At 38.6% G+C, this 17112-nt stretch overlaps 2 protein-coding genes across 6 annotated transcripts in view; one reads left to right on the top strand and one right to left on the bottom strand.

Annotated features, from left to right (window-relative positions):
- The window catches only part of LOC121895163 (kelch-like protein 12), a 125052-nt gene that overhangs the window by 98839 nt on the left and 9101 nt on the right, over window positions 1-17112 (top strand). For 4 of the 5 annotated variants that reach the window (XM_042408066.1, XM_042408063.1, XM_042408064.1 and 1 more), the window contains one exon: window positions 478-642. The exons of the other annotated variant lie outside the window; for it this stretch is intronic. In XM_042408066.1, the coding sequence (XP_042264000.1) occupies window positions 478-642 (165 nt within the window). The remainder of the gene's footprint in view (window positions 1-477; window positions 643-17112) is intronic. 5 annotated transcript variants of the gene reach the window in all.
- ptpn1 (protein tyrosine phosphatase non-receptor type 1) lies at window positions 4680-15667 on the bottom strand. The gene is made up of 9 exons (XM_042408077.1): window positions 15124-15667; window positions 13482-13572; window positions 11869-11969; window positions 10342-10440; window positions 10063-10200; window positions 9676-9885; window positions 9251-9412; window positions 8594-8751; window positions 4680-7243 (listed from the first exon to the last, which is right to left on the bottom strand). Exons 1-9 carry the CDS (start codon window positions 15178-15180, stop codon window positions 6943-6945), a joined length of 1317 nt encoding a protein of 438 aa, XP_042264011.1. The 5' UTR covers window positions 15181-15667; the 3' UTR covers window positions 4680-6942.

The raw sequence follows: 17112 nt of genomic DNA, 5'->3' as shown, positions 1-17112 counted from the left end.
TTATGAATGGGAAAACAGATTTGTAGTTCAGAAATTTGGTATAGAGATTAATTATAAGGGGATACTGTGAGGGGACATGTAAGGGTTAACAATGCATTGTATTTATTTGTTTTTCATGCAAAACATGAATCTATAACAGTCAGATAAATGTAATGGAGTAAAAAGTATAAATTTAGTCTCTGAAACGTAGTGAAGTAGAAGTATAAAGTAGCATAAAATGGAAATACTCAAGTACAAGAACCTCAAAGTTGTACTTGAGTGCATTTCTTGAGGATACTGGATGAACACAGGTCGATACTGAAAGCTAAGTCTTATTCACTCCCTCGGCTTTGTAAAGTTTTGAAATGATAAGGGCAAGAAGAGACATGGTACACCTGACGGTGCACTCACACTTCCTTGTTTCCAGCCTCCATTGTACAACTCTGGTGTGTCTGTGTGTGTCTGTGTGTCTGTGTGTGTGCGTGTGTTGTGACTCAGACTTTGCAGAGTCACACTTGGAAAGGCCTGACTCCCCTCGCGTTCAGGAATTTCCTGATCCCTGTTCGGCTCCCTGTGAAAATGATCTGCAGGCTACAAAAGAGACTTACAGTCAAAGATCGTCCCACCCACCCTCACAGCTGGCCAGCTATTGGGAAGTTCCAGGTTAATAACTAAACTGGGGACACATGCTGGAAGAGTCAGCAGGGCAGGGCAGATATCCTTTTTGGTCGATTGTGACTGTGGAGTCAGCATTGTTCACAATTAGGCTGAGTAAGGGAGCACTGTGAGTTAACACATAATGCACCTTTGACGTATGAAAAGTTTAATGTCATATTCTGATTACCCATATCAAAACCATTAAAAGGTGCAGGCCTGGTAGATGACATAGATAGATAACAGACTGACATTGACATTTACCTTATTAATTATTCGTATACCACCAAAACAATTATACTCTTCACCTCAAAGAGCATGAGTCATGACAACTGTCAGATCAGACAGACTCTAGTTTCAAAAGAACATCTGTGACTTTAAGATGACTTCCGGTCCTTGGTCACACCTTGATTGTAGTTTTCCTACTGCAGATGAGTGCGTGTTCAATCTTGTTGGCTTGCTTGACGTCAGCAGTGGTTGGGAGTGCTATTACTCACTCTGTTTAAGTCACATTCCTGTACAGCACAGTGCCTGCCTCTTATTTCCAAAACAGGAAGTTCTAGCCAAGTTGCCAAATCATCTGCACTCCACCAGTGTGGTGAAGTTTACTCAAGCAATGCATATGTCTCTTATGTTCTTCTTTTCTCAGTGTACACTCTGTATCACTGTTGTGGCCGTTACACTAAAATGAACCTCAACTCATTCTCAGCCCTTGTTTAGTGGGCAGTTTGGACACCAACAAATTTGGGTGTTTCAAAAGGAACTGGGTGTGTTTAGACAGCAAACTGTTGAGAAACAAACTCATTTTATATCCTTAATTCCTGTGGCAAGAGTGGCCAGAACCAATATTAGAATTTAAAGTCCAGTTTTAGAAGGTAAACAACATTTTCATGATAAATACTTTTTCTTATAGACAGAAGCAAACAAATGAGACTGATATTTGTAGCATACAGCATCAATTTTCACTTAAAAACTAAAAGCAGTGTGTTCTGCCAGTAGAGGAATATTCCTGACTCCAGTTCACTATAAATAAAAGATAATTGATGAGCAAATCCAGGTTCAATACCAAAAACAGGACAGAGTGGGCTGCAAGAAAAAGCCAAGACTCTGTAGTCACTGAAAGAAACAGCCAGGAACCGACGAGTTTTACAGTCTCACAGAGCCACCTTGTGGTGCGTTTAAAACACTTCACTTTAGCCTTCCTCAAAAAACAGAGAATCATCAGTACTCATAATGTTGAATATATTTCCTGCAACAACATACAGCGCATGATAAGACGCCAACAGACACAGTCTAACTGGAAGATTTCCTGAGATAATTGGAGATATTTTGTTCTAAGACAACTTGAAGTATATAAACTTTGTAGGTCTTTTAGGAAGCGGCCAGCTGTTAAGGCCTCCAGTCTGAAACAAGGGGTGAAGCTCCTTTTAGCTGCACTGCTGCACGCAAATATAAACAACTTCCTGATGATCTTAAATGTTCCCCAACTTTATCCCTTTTCAAATCTGCATTTAAAAACTGCTGTTCTCCTGTGACTTTGATTGATTTCTCTCCTGCACTTTCTTTTCTCTTTATTGAATTTGAACCTTCTTAACTGCACTGTAACTGTATTTCTGGTCTCTTGTTTTATGTCCATATTATCTTTCAATTGATGTCATTTTCCTTTTTATTGTGTTTGTAGCCATACTAGCTGCGTGGCTCTAGGGATGCCACTGCCAGTCGGTCCACCACTTTGATCCAGACTGAAATATCTAATATAACTATTGGTTGGATTGCTGTGAAATTTGCCACAGACATTCATGGTCCCTGAGGATGAATCCTGATGACTTTGGTGATTCCCTGACTTTTCCTCTTGCTCCACCTTGAGCTTGACGTTTGTGGTTTAGAGTGAAATATCTGGACGCCTATCAGATGGATCGCCATGAAATTTGGTGCACACGTTCAAGTTCCCTGTATGATAAAATCTAATAAGTTAGTTGATCCTGCACTGCCCTTTTTAAGGTGTAGCAACCACAAGTAGACAAATAACCAAAGTCCATTCACAAAAGACACAAGAGTCAGGATGTAGCCTTCAAGCTCCAAATATTCATTGCAGACTCAAGGTGCATGAAGATGTGGAAACGGAGTGAAATTGAAAGGACAGAATACAGCATAATTACTGTACGTATTGCTATACAGAGGTAAGTATCTAAGTGCACAAGCATGGTCAGCTCCACCAAATCTTATGTAATAATAATGAATAAAAGGCTCAAAACCAAATGAATACTAACTAAACAGCTACGTAAACACTGCACTAGAGAGGATGAAGGCTAAATGCTAAATATCAACAGCTAATCATTAAAGAAACAACATGGCAGAGTTAAATTCTAGCATAGAAACAATATTTCAAACGTTACTTTTATAATACAACTTTAACGAAAGTTTCATTAATTGTCCAACTGCTTATTAATAGATTCCAACTTACAGGCAATGCTTCTCTATGGCACAACAACTGGATGGCAGCAGATAAACTTCCTGTGCTCTGATTGGGCTGAAATTTAACCTCCTTTGGCCCACATATGATTTATTTTCCTACTTCCTGTCTACAAAGGAGTTCTCCCAGAAGGCTGTAGAGGGAGCCAGACACTACACTACAGAATATAAATAGAGGGCAACCCAAAATAGATTCTTTGACATCTCCTTTAGAGCAGTGGTTCTCAAAGTGGGGTCCAGGTACCCCCAGGGTTCCTTGAAGGGGTCCCAGAGGGACCCCAGCAAAAAGGGGAATAATTTATTTTTACTATAATTCCTCCATAAGTAACACAATGACAAAATGTATGAATATTTTGGTCATGGGTTTCATCCACTTTTTGTAATAAAACATCTAAAAGCAAAAATCTTATCAGATGGGGAACCCTGGTACAAAATCCTATCAAATATGAGTCTGTGGTCGAATTTGTGTCAGTTTAGTGGTCGTTTACATGAAAAAGTTTTAGAACCACTGCTCTGAAATACCAGCAAACTTTTCACTTATCCATAAATATATCTACATCAATTTGATGGCTTGGCACGTAACGTTGTACAGACAATCACGGTTCTCAGACAATGAATCATTGACTTTGGTGACTTCCTGCTTTGGTGCACATTTTTGATTCTGGTACCATAAGTTTTGGTACAAACCTTCATGTCCCCAGAGCAGGATTGTAAAAACTCAGATCGCCTGACCTTTCACCACATCAGGTCAAAATTTTTTATTTTTTTATTTTATTTAAAAGTTTGGTTTATGACCAAATACTTGCAAAAATGAAATGCCCATCAGCTTCAGCTGTTCTTTGTGTTTAGTGCTAATTAGCTAATGTTAGCATGCTAACACACTTAACTAAGAACATTATGCTAAATATCAACATGCTAGGTTTGTCATTGTGAGCATGTTAGCATGCTGATGTGAGCATTTAGCTTTAAAAACCACTGCTGCTAGCATGGCTCTTAAATGCATTTCTTCACCTCATGTGAAGCACTTTGCATTGTTCATGCAACACAAATTAACCTGCCTTGTCTACAGACATTATTAAACAAGGGCTGCAACAGCTTAGGTCAATGTTTTTGATGCATGCAGTTTCTGGCTATAAAGCAGTTTCATTAATTTTATTGACCCGTTCATTAAAATATCTTTAATTACAAGAAACCTGTTCATCTACCAACTCATACATGTAATGACAGAACAATATACGTGCAAAAGCTACTTTGAGAAGTTTAACATTAAACCTTCTGCTTTTAAAATTCCCTGATTGTGCAAAATGTTCAAATGTCAACATCTCATTCAGTCACAGAAAAAAAAACCTGTGAAATTCATGCAGCTGATTAGTGGCTTGGTGGTAAACTATTTATAAAAAGGTGACTAATTTTACTCTACTGTACTAAGCAGTGTGTAAATGGAGGCAACGAGAAGTGCGTTTCTGTCTTTCTTGTACTGATTTTTCACTATGCTGAATGTTAGTTGTTCTGCATTCAGACACAACAGCCTGTTTCATTTATAATATTGACCTAACAATGACATGAAAACACAGTGATGTGTGACGATTTATTACCAGTCATTGTTCAGGAGTAAGACTGAGAATGTAAATCAATTCTAAAAACCAGAACAAATCGGCAGTAGACTTTTTATTTAAAAAGGAAAACAACAAACGTAAATAAAAAAATACATGTTTTCGAGCTCAGCATAAGTATAGAAAAACAGAAAACCTGGTGCAATGGCTGCACAGGTGCTGAGATTTAATCCCTTGCTAAAGCAAAACAACAACAACAAAAAAAAACTCAGCACACTGAAACCTGATTTGAAAAAAATATATATATCTAATAAGGGTGTGTCCGTGTATAGGACATTCATACATTCTAAAGAAAGGTACAGCTGTCGGACTCAAGTACTGAACTTTGTTGAGTCACAAAGGTAAACCGAATGCTAGCAGCTTAACTAATCTCTTCTTAGGACAAACCTTTTGATTCACAAATGCAGCATGCTAAAAAAAAGTTCAACATAATCATACAAAAACAATATCGCCAGCTCAGAGCCACGCCATGATACAACAGATCATCACTACAGTGTATTGTTTTCATCCCTGTGCTGGTGTTTGGTTTTTGGTTTGTTCAAAAAATCCCTGGTTCACCGTTTCAAACTTGAGAGTTTCATAACGTAAAAGGGTGACACGCTATGAAGTATTTGTATTGCTGGCAAAAAGAGTTGGGGTGTTAGCTACTTCGTGTCTCCGTTCATGAAGCTGGCGTTTCTCGTGGGCTCCACTGACTGAACACACATTCACAAAACTACTTTACAGCTGCACTCGGGTTATAAACAGGAATACACATTCTCTTGGCATGAAAAAGCTTCCTAATAATTTCATCCACTGTAACTGAAAAGTTGCTCCCCCCCAAACAGTGACGATGCAACAATTAGCCAACGGAAAATTGATCAGCAACTTTGATAACTGTTTTAGTCATTCTTTAAAGGAAACATGCCAAACATCAGATGGTTGCAGCTTCTCAAATGTGAGGATTTTTCAGCTTTTTTTTGTGTGTCAAAAATGATAGTAAAGTGAATATCTTTGGATTTTTAAACTGTTGATCGGACAAAAACATGACATTCAAAGACGTCTCTAAGAAATGAAAACAGGCATTTTTCACTACTTTGACATTTTATAGACAAAAGTTAAGAAAATAATCGTTACTTGCAGCCCTACTTACAATGTTTTCAGTCTTAAGATTTCAAGATCTTGCCAACGCCAATTCAAAAAATGCCAGACAAATGGGACGTCTCATCCTGTCCCTGCAATATTTTGTCTTTAAATATGCTTTTTTGTGTCACTGTCAAGCTACCAGGTAGATAAATCACAGGGGGGAATCGGTTACCAGGAGGTAACCCAGTCTACATCTCACATTTGACATACTGTAAATGTTATATTAATATTTCTCACTGAGTAGATTTAACTCAAGCATCAGTAGAAAGCTCCAATAACTACCACTTGCACAAATGTACATACATACACACACACACACACACACACACACACACACAATAACACACATATTGTATGTACGCAACCAGCATGCCTCCTGCAGAGTGAGGACAGATAACCCCAGCATGCATCTCTTATCTAGTGGGCACAGGGTTGCATCCCTCTTACTTTCACACACTTCACCTTAATGTTGGGTTTTAATATTGACCCATAACAGGAGAACAGATATATGTAATTACTCTCCCTCTTACTGGCATATTTTCAGACAGGCTGGTCAAAGATCTGGCTCTATGATTTCTGATCCATTTCTGTAAGCAAAAGAAAGATATGGTGAAATCTGAGCGGACACATTAGTAAAGGATGAAATGGAAGAACACACACAAGTGTCATTTGGTAAATAAGAGAGGAGATGCATGTAAAATGGGCTGACAGGCCATTCATCCTGGTTCACAGAACAAGGGAGCTGAAACAAACCCTTTTCCTCTACAGACTGAGATACATATTCAGTCTGTGTTTAAGTCGGCACATATATTTGGGATGTGACACCTGAAAAACTGAGGCCCTGAGCATCCACAATGACATATTGAAAGAACGTTTGGGTGGGTAATAAGGATTGGCAACCTGTTATTTCCAACCAGCCAAACCTTTGCACTGCATTTGTAAAATTAAACGAGTGAACCTGAATCTGCTGAAGTCCAAATAATCCACTCACTCGCAGAGTAAACCCAGAGTCAAAGCAGGCTGATTGGCCAGCCTAGTCCACTTTGCAACAACAGTGGAGAGAAAGGGAGGAACAAAAAAGGAGGAGGAAAGACAGACATCAGTGGAAATAGGCTCGATAGCAGGCGTAAGCACTGAGAGCCAGTGCCGTGCACAGGCACACGTTGGCTAGTAGAGGGGACCAGGTCCCCGGCACAGGAGAGCTTTCCTTTGGCTGCTCCGCTGCCTCGGGCAACTCGGGCGACTCGTGCTCCTCGGTCTCGTGCTGCTGCTGGGATTTGGTTGGAGCTTTGGAGGTATGAGCTTGTATTCCCATGTGACCATCGAGCTGATCAGCACCGTCAGGAGGAGGCTGTGGGGCAGCAATGGTTCTCTTTCGCAGCTCAGACTCTTGATAGGACCTGATTGAAGAAAGAGATGAAAATATCTCAACATCTATTGGATGGATCGCCATGAAAAATTGTACAGACATTAATGTTCCCTGAAGGATGAACATACTGATTCTAGTTATCCTATGACTATTCCTCTAGCGCCACCAAGAGGATTGACATTTATTTTAAGTGAAATTTCTCTAATTTACAAACTATTGGATGAGTTGTTTGCAAGTTGGTGCACATTAATTTCCCCCTCAGGATGAATTGGTGATAATCTGACTTTTCATGTAGTGTCATCATCAACTTAAAATTACAATTTGTCCAATACTTTACTTCCTGGCAAAACTAATGACATTCCCAACAGTCTCAACTTTACTTTGTGTTTAGTGCTAATTCGCAAATGTTAGCATGCTTTAATTCTAACCTAAGATAATGAACATGGTAAACATAATACCTGCTAAACATCAGCATGTTCGCATTTCATTGTTAACATGCTGATGTACTGTTTAGCTGAAAGCATCACTGTGCCTGCGTACAGGGCCGCTAGCATGGCTATCGACATGCACCAGCTCAACTTCAACCTTAACACAAGTGTTTACTAAGTGGAGATTTACAACTTACTAAATTAAAACAGGTGGCACCACACAAACTAGGTCTTAGTGAAAGATTAGTTGTTGCTCTATGTGGCTAACTGAACCAACTGACAAAGCTAGCATTAGCTTACTAATATACAACCCGTTTAAGACAATATGGAATACAGTCGACACATCTGACCTGACACTTAATGAAATATTGTTTAATGATGCTATAACTTGAAAGATTTTCAATTTTCTTTCACAAAAATAAAAATGCACCCCAAATTACAAAACATTAGACTGAATGACCTGATAGCTAGGTTAGCATAATCAGCTGTTTCCCAATCTTCCCATTCAAAACTGCATCAATACTTCTGTATCTGAAACATACAGATTTCTCCATGTATGTTTATATAAATAAAACAGTCATACCTACATTTTTAAAAATGTTTCATGTATTTAATATAACATTTGTCTTCCTAAAACTGTTATCAGAAGTTAGTAGTTGATTGCTTTTGATTGGACGACATTACAAAGGTTTCCTAACAACTAATTTATACATTACTGAAGAATTTGCTACCTCAGACATTTCTCAAGTTTTAATATTGTATCCTGATTTAGTAAATTACTCATTCGAAACTAGGTATTAGTTACTAAGAACTTAGGAAGGATTTCACACATACATGATGGATTAACAACAACTGGTGCAACCCAGTACTGTCCTAAAATGAATTAATAATTTAAACTAACCATGATAACAAAGACAGACACACATTCATTCAAAATATGATCTGAGTTTTACCCAAGCCAGATTTCCATCTGTGGGATGATCTCGTCATTCTCTGGAAAGAAGGATGGCTCAACTTTGCCATTGTAAGGGTCTCTGGGAGGAGGAAGAGGAGGTGGAGGGGTGAACTCTGGAGGATCATCCTCCTCGTTTGAGAGCTCTTTCCATGACTCCTTGAGAGAAAAAACAAACTCCCTTTGAATATTTGTGACATAAGTGTTATTTCATCAAGCACAGGGAACAATATGTGTAATGCGGTGTCTTAATGCTTGACGCCTACACTTGCTATTAGTATTATTAGTCATATTTCTATTATTGTTGTTGTGCTTCTCTGCGTCTCTCTCTCTCCCCTCTTCCCGTCCTTTCTCTCTCAACCCAACCAGTCGAGACAGCTGGCCGCCCACCTAGAGCCCACTTAAGTTTTTTCCCGTTAAAAGGGGAGTTTTTCCCCAACTGCTGTTGCCAAATGTTTGCTCATGGGAGAATGTTGGGTCACTGTGAATTTAAGAGAATGGTCTTGACCGGCTCTATGTGAAAAGTGCCCTGGGATAATTTCTGTTGTGATTCGGTGCTATAAAAATAAAGTTGACTTGACTTAATCTGAAAAGAAGATAACACTGAGAAAAATTTGAACTTTAAGAACAAAGAGCAGATTGAACAGGGAGGACTTGCCTGCAGAGATGTATCGCCCTTGATGTACTTGGCACCTTCAATGACGGCAAGGTAGGAGAAGCGAAGTTGATCTGCTGTCTGAATCAAGCCCATACGATAGCGTCGCATCTCCAGCAGAACGTCACGAATACGCACTGAAGACGGGTCCTTACGGATGGACATCTACATACAACAGCAAAAACATACAGATTGAGTAATTAAGTTAGCTTTAGATATCATTGTGAGAGAGCTGTAAAGTCTTACAACACCAGTAAAGACACTTTTATTATCATTGCTTGTAATAATGATCAAGGAATTTAGTTATTCCACTGCTGCACTTGCTGTAGATAAACATGAGGTAATGTCCGATAAGGATAAATGAAAACAGAACAAGAGAGAAAGTCTGTTAACGTCATGGTTTCTCAATAGCAGAGCTCTGTACAAACCAATAAAAGGCAGGTGTCCACCAGACAAAAGGTCCCAGAGCGTCCGATACCAGCGCTGCAGTGCACCACCACCGGTCCCTGGTCCGAATTGAGACAACCCGACTCTCGCACCTTGAACAGGAAGTTAAGGAAGGAGGCAGGAGACTCTGGTACCCCAAAGTCAGGCCAGGTGGTGTAGTGAAAATGTAAAATCTCCCGAGTCTCTTGTGTCTACACAGAAAGATGAGAGGGAAAACAAATCCAGACATCAAGGAAGGAGTTAAAAGACAGAAGAAGAAACCAGGAACCGCATGCTCTGAATATTAAAAGACTGTAGTCCCGATGTTTCCAGTGTTTCCGAATTCGACTTTTACACAGAAAATAACCTCTAAAAGACAGAAAACTTACAGACAGATTTTCCAGCTCCAGTTGACGGACTGTGTAGTAAGATTTGATGTCTTCTGAAACAAGGGTGAGCTTGAAATTGGTATCTTCAAAGACAGCATCTTTCTCCTCTCGGTGCGGCCAATACTGGGCACATTTAACCTAAAACCGAAACGTAGGTGCGAGTTACATACATGTACAACAGAAACAGAAAGAGCAGAGAGGTTATTGCAGCGTACAAGATGAACTGAAACCGTGACACATTAACAAATTCCATTGTAAAGGACAGAAACCACTGCTTACAGATCCTTTCTCTATGACTCGGTTCAGCATCACCACACCGCGAGTCCTCTGCTCCCATACCATCTCCCAGAAGTGACCGCACGTATTTGGAAGGGGTCCCTGAAATAGAACAATGGAGCTTATTCTTAGTATGACTGAGGAGCAGCGGATCTATTTAAAGATCTCAGCAAAGACATTTGATATTGTCGATCACACTATTCTTAAAAAGAGAAGAGTGGATTGAATCTTCAGTCTACACACTATAAAAGAACCTGAGAGTGTGTGTTCACTCTTCATCTTTTTACAGTCCAAAACAAATTCTAAACCAAGGGTGCAAATTTCTACTATAGATGGGGGAAACATGACCCCTCAAAATATTATTTTTGTACCCCCAACTTCTACAGTTTCTGTTTGATTTACTCCCTAAAATCTCTCTAAACTGATTCTTCTTATTGTCTAGCTGCCAGGTCCAGATGAGAGAAGAGAGGAGTCCATAAAAATGTCGATACACTCATCTGAACCACCTTCAATTATTACTTTGCACTCACAGAAATAAGCTTTATGAGCAGCTTAGCACTATTTTTTGCCTTTTTCACTCTGGGTTTCACCTCTCAGGCTACATAGAGTAGAGATTGACACCTTTTGTGCATGTTTTATTTGTTAAAACAATTAATTGAATCTCTATTTAATATCCTCCTAGAAAGAAGCTAGAATTGCACATTACGTTATTATGAAAAGTACAACAATCAATCATAATATGTTATTTTCTAGATTAAAATAAAAAGTTATTTAAATACAGGAAATAGCTTTTTTTTTGGTTCAAAGACCTCTGATTTCACTGGGCATCCCCTTCTTGGGTGAACTACACCCTCACTGATGACACAATCCTTGTATTTTAAATCTCTGTTGTTCAAAACACAAACATAAACTTAAAATCCCCCTTCAATCACAACTGTATTTTTACTTCTTGTTATTTCTTGTTGGATGTTTGAGCTTCACTTGTGCAGAATGCGGCATGTGCAGAGTTTGACTCTACAAGGTTGTTTTTACATTCTTCTACTGAAATTGGAAAGTTTCTCTGTGCTCATCTTAAATCTCAGTTTACGACATGTACCTACAAGAATGATTTGTGATATCAAAACTATTTTGGAGCCAATCGTGGTCCAATTGGCAACTTTCTCCAAGTGTAATCTGGAGACTTAAACCTCCGGCACACATATAGTGTGAATGGGCTTAACAGTGAAGTGTCCAGCAGTTAAACTATAAAAATGAAAAATATTTGCTTATTAAGAGACTTCAATAAGGGAGAAGAAGGAGATTTAATTTGATAAGGACTTTTAAGGAGGTTTTTGAACTTTTTTTCAGCGGTACAGTATTTTTTTTCAAACAAGTCTTCAAACATGCCTGGAGGGGAACTTTAAATAGTCCAATATCAAACAAGTATAGGTATAAATTTTGTGTAACTGAGTGGGTTTTTTTTGTTCTACTAGAACCAAGGAAATGCTGCATTTGCAGAAGAGTGCAGTGCACCTTGGCCTCCATGCTTACCTGAGTAAGGATATAGTTCCTCTGTGCCTCCTCTACTGTTATTAGGCTGGCATTAATGTAGTCATTCACACTCAGCTGCAGACATATTCTGCTGTGGTCAACTGAGGAGAAGGAAAAAAAAAAAAAAAAAAGTGTTTTTAATCTCATGACCCCAAGGGACAATAGGTCCCAGACTAACACAGCTGCTGGGAACATATGATACATACTTTAAACAAAAACACAGGTGTCATCTTTTGGCTTTAACACTAAAATGGATCACGTCAACCTCTCTTGATATCCAGAAAAAAAAGAACATTTCAGTTAAAAAGTAAACAGCATAAACAAGTTTCAGGTTACTGATTTTCACATCTTGTTAAAAGTGAATAAGAAACACACACTTGATAGCATATACAGTAACTATTTGCAGCTTGGTTTGCACCATTTGCATTTGCTTATTCGTTGTGAAAAAGAGGAAACCACATAGTTCAGTTGTAAAACTGTGACATAACGGAAAAACATTTTATAAAATGATAATTTGTCTGAGACACTGAATTATAGTGTTCACCTCACAGTTATTCTTTGGTTTCACTGTATTTCAGTGCAGCGTGTCCGAGAAGATGACTGCATAACACTGACATAAAGATTTATTGTAATAATTAAAACGTATCTACATATTGCTTTTCTTTAACAGTTTACAAAGTGCTTTAAAGAAAGAGACACAAGGTGAACTAATTAAATGCACAAGAAATTCATAAAAGAATGTAAAATACATTAAAAAGCACAAGAGCAGCTTGTAAAAATGGGTTTTAAAATGTGTTTCCGATAGGTTATCTAAAAACCTTGTGCATTCATTTACTGTCACCGTGCCAACACCCTCAATAAAGAAACTCATAAAATCAGTTCTCTGGAAACAAGATCACAGATTCAAAATTGAAAGTTACGTGTTATATTACGCAGGTCTGTCCCAGATGACGCAATGCTCTGCCTATTGCGTAATACTAACATCGTGTCATTTCAAATGATCACCACATTTCTTGTGCCTAAGGTCAGCAGTGAGTAGTGAGCGGGCAGTGACATTCAACTGTGGAAAGATCGGCTTAGCAAGTGTGTTGTTGTTGCTGCTACTGTGTCTGTAAAGAATAAGTCACCACTGGCTGATGTTTGAGCATAAATAAGAGATTACAGCGCTTCTCACATGTGACCCAAACACTGTAGATCGAGTCCCAAACTGTCCTCTACAGGACATTTTAATGTCATCGAGGTAAAGGACTGTATAAGACGTTTAAGACTGTTCTGTCCAGAGTATCGAGTAGAGCTGCAACTAACAATTATTTTCATTATCAATTAATAGTTTGGTGTATAAAATGTCCACACAAAAAAAGGACAAATGCCCGTCACACTTTCCTAAACCTAAGTTAACATCTTCAAAAGTGTTGTTTTATCTGATTCAAAGTAAAAAAAAATCCAAACATTTTCAGTTTCTTTTCATACATAACACACTAAAGCATTAAATAGTCACATTTGAGAAGCTGGAACCAGTGAAATTATAGCATTTGTGCTGGAAAAATGACTGAAACGATCAACTGATTATCAAAACAGTTGCTAATAAAAAATAATAGTAACAGGCAACTTACATGGGCTAACATCCCTGTAACGATTCCGAGTCTTATTTTCGGGTAATTTGGCAACCTTGCAAGGGAGTTCACATGACTGCTGACGAATCTCCTGCAACAGAATTAAAAAAAAAAAAAAAAAAAAAGCCTTACATTAACATCACATTAAAGGTCGGATGTAACATGCACGCTGCAAGCTGTGTCTCTGTGACTGTCATGTGCTTTAAAGTTGTCTGAGCGATACTGAAAGAGCATCTTGTTCCTTCCTACATTTAACCCCATCTGTCCAGTTCTCTTAACATGTATGTAAACTGTATATGAGAACTCTCTGAGTGTGCCTTCCTCATATGTGTCTGTGTAGTGTGTGTATAGGGTGTATAACATGAAATATAGCACATACTGGTCTGTATGGTAAAAATATAATAATATCACCCATGATTCAAGCTGATCTGTAATTAAGGGCTGTTTTGTACTAGAAATCATTAAAAAAGAAGTTAATCCGGAGTGACTGAAGGTTGCAATGTTACAAAAAGTGACACTTTAAGTCAGTGGTGGAAGAAATACTCAGATCCTTTACTTAAGTAAAAGTACCAATACAGCAATGTCAAAATACTCCATTACAAGTAAAAGTCCTGCATGTAAAATCCTACTTAAGTAAAAATACATAAGTATCAGCAGCAAAATGTAGTTAAAGCATTAAAATGATGGATTAGTCCCTCTGACTGATATATTGTTATTTATTAGTGCATAAGCAGCATGTTACTGTTGTAGCTGCTGAACTACTTTATATACATTTAGCTAGTTTAGTCCAGTGGTTCCCAATCTAGGGGTCGGGCCTCTACAATAGGTCACCAGACACAGCTAAGGGGTTATGAGATGATTAATGGGAGAGAAAAAAAGAAAAAACAAACTTCTGATACACAAATCTGTTTTCAGTTTTTGGACTTATTCTCTAATCTTTGATTTTTGGTGAAATATTGGATCATTTGAACATCTATTGAAATGAAAGCATGTGAGAAGTTTAGAGGGAAAACCACTATGTGGTGGTTAACATCTAACAGACATCTGGAATGTGACCCTGACTACACACCGCTTGTTTTAAGACATCAAAAACCACATAGGTTGGAAACCACTGGTTTCATCACAAACAACTTTTTTCAAAGCAATTTTAAAAGCTTGTTATATTATCCATTGTGTCAAATCTTCATCTGAAAAGTAACTAAAGCTGTCAAACAAATGTAGTGGAGTAGAAAGTACAATATTTCCCTCTGAAATATAGTGGAGTGGAAGTATAAAGTAGCAGAAAATGGAAATACTCGAGTAAAGTACCTCAAATTTATACTTAAGCACAGTACTTGAGTAAATGTACTTAGTTACTTTCCACCAATGATTAAAGTACAGTTTGTATGCGGCTGGCTATAATGTGATGGATGTGCTGCAGGCTTCATAGACCCAGACAGACCCATCAATCAATCATCGGATTGGTCCGAGCAAGCGGAACACCGACTTCAACTAAAAAAGAGGCTGATAACTACATAAACGATGCACCCTTCTTATTCTTCTCCTTCATCTCCTTCTTCTTGTGCATCAGCTCTCAATTGGCCCTAACAGTGACAGTCCTCTTTCCCCCCCACCACCACCTTGCTTTACAGAGAGGTCCTACCTGATAAATGGCGCTCCAACTCCCGTTTTCATCGATTTCCCGAAACTCGGCTTCCATTGCGGACAGTCCAGCTGCCACTCCTTCTTCTTCTTTCTTCTTCTTCTTCTTGTTTAACTCCCGGTGTGAACAACCGCAGCTCCACAGTGATTAGACAGTTTTTTACTCTTAAAGTGTCCCGCAATTACTGACAACTGTTCCGCCACAGTTGAGTAATTGTCAGTCGGACAGCATAGATTACAGTGTTGCCTCTCTCGGCCTGGTTTTTAGCGGAAACACGCCGTAGGCTCCTCCTACGCGCTGTAGCCAGCTGCCGTCCTTGGGTGGCTAAAAAAGCAGCAAAATGTGTTTTTTTGTTGTTTTTTTTAAGCGATAATATTCCGCTGCAGGCTTTCTGGGTATAAACCTGGATTTAAAGGCTCTTGTCCAACCGGGATATGTAACTTTGTTTAAGAGAGAGTCACTTTACCATTCCTGCGGCGGCTGTAGAGGTAGATTCATCCATGAGTAGAGCAGCGAGGACGCGCGGAAGGCATCTTTTCTTTTTTTTTTAAATGCTTTATTGAACAATACATTTACAAATAACAAGGCGAGTCAACCATGCTGTCAAAACACCTGGGTATGAACATGTTGTGTCTCTGAGGCTGTCATGTTCTTTAAAGTTGGAATAAAATCAATACACTTAAACCTTTTGGGTATTTTAGAAATAGATCTTAAAGGTGCAGTGTGTAGAATTTAGTGGCATCTAGTGGAACAGACTTGGCAGAAATGGAATATAATATTCATAAGTATGTTTTAATTAGTGTATAATTCAATAAAAATAAGAATCATTGTGTTTTTGTTATTTTAGAATGAGTCCTTTATGTATGGATGTATTATAAGAGCTGGATACCGGACTGAAAATGGCGCCCATTCAGTCTAATAAGAATTGCTCGCTTGGCGCATAAGCCAAAAAAAGTTTCTAGCTTCCTGGTTTACTTCCGGGGATATGAAGCCCATTGAATATGTGTAGTAGTGTTTCTCCCACTGGCCCCACCCATGAGTTCCTGCTCGGACCATATACTTTACATTGTGGTGACATCACAGGTTTTTAAATCGCTTTTCTCAGCTCAAGGAAAGCTTTACAAATATAAAACCTCCATGGATCAAAAATTCATAATATAAAGAGTTATAATTGATCTTGTTTGCAGTTCAAGTTGTCCTGTCAACAGTTTTACAGACGCTGGCCTATGGGGAAAATGTGTTTTGGGCCGCAGGGGGATTTTTTTGCTGCAATACCGTGAGTGGCCACTGGGAAAAACTGGCTGCAAGGCTGAATGGCAGCGCCCTATCAAGCTCTTATTATACATCCATGGTCCCCTTCCACGGAGGCTGCCATGTCGCACCACCATGTTTCTACAGTAGCCCAGAATGGACAAACCAAACACTGGTTCTATAGAGGGCCTTTTGTGTTTTTCGCAAGTGTCACAGCCTCCGTAGGTTCTCCTACACACTTGGAAGGGGAGGGGAGGGGTATTCAGTTGGTTGCAACCCGCAACCTCACCACTGGATGCAACTAAATCCAACACACTGATCCTTTAAACCTCCCAACCTCCACTTGCAACTATTTTACATAACTGTATTTTATTTTATATTTCAATTATCTTAATTTATCCATCAAATTACCTTCCCTAATTGGAACGTTTCGATAACTTTTTATTAACTAATTGTGGTATTGCTTTTTCTGGGGCCCCCAACTAAAAGGGCCCCAAAAAGCTATGGATTTATTATGATGTTTAGATGTTAAAAAATATTGAATTATGTTACTATTCTAACTCACATATAAATTACAAAAGGCCCCCAAAGCACATAAAAAAATATGCAACTGTATACGTCTGCTTCAGAGGAAAACATTGTATCACCACATTGACCTGACAGATAAATGTTACTGGTTACGTTGCAGATTCAGATTTTACTCACAAAAAATGACATAAAATATGACTCATTATTATT

This window comes from Thunnus maccoyii, chromosome 4 (genome assembly GCF_910596095.1).
Source record: "Thunnus maccoyii chromosome 4, fThuMac1.1, whole genome shotgun sequence".
Taxonomy (NCBI): Eukaryota; Metazoa; Chordata; class Actinopteri; order Scombriformes; family Scombridae; genus Thunnus; species Thunnus maccoyii.
Note: the sequence above shows the minus strand (reverse complement) of the source record. Positions and strands in the feature narration are given on the sequence as shown.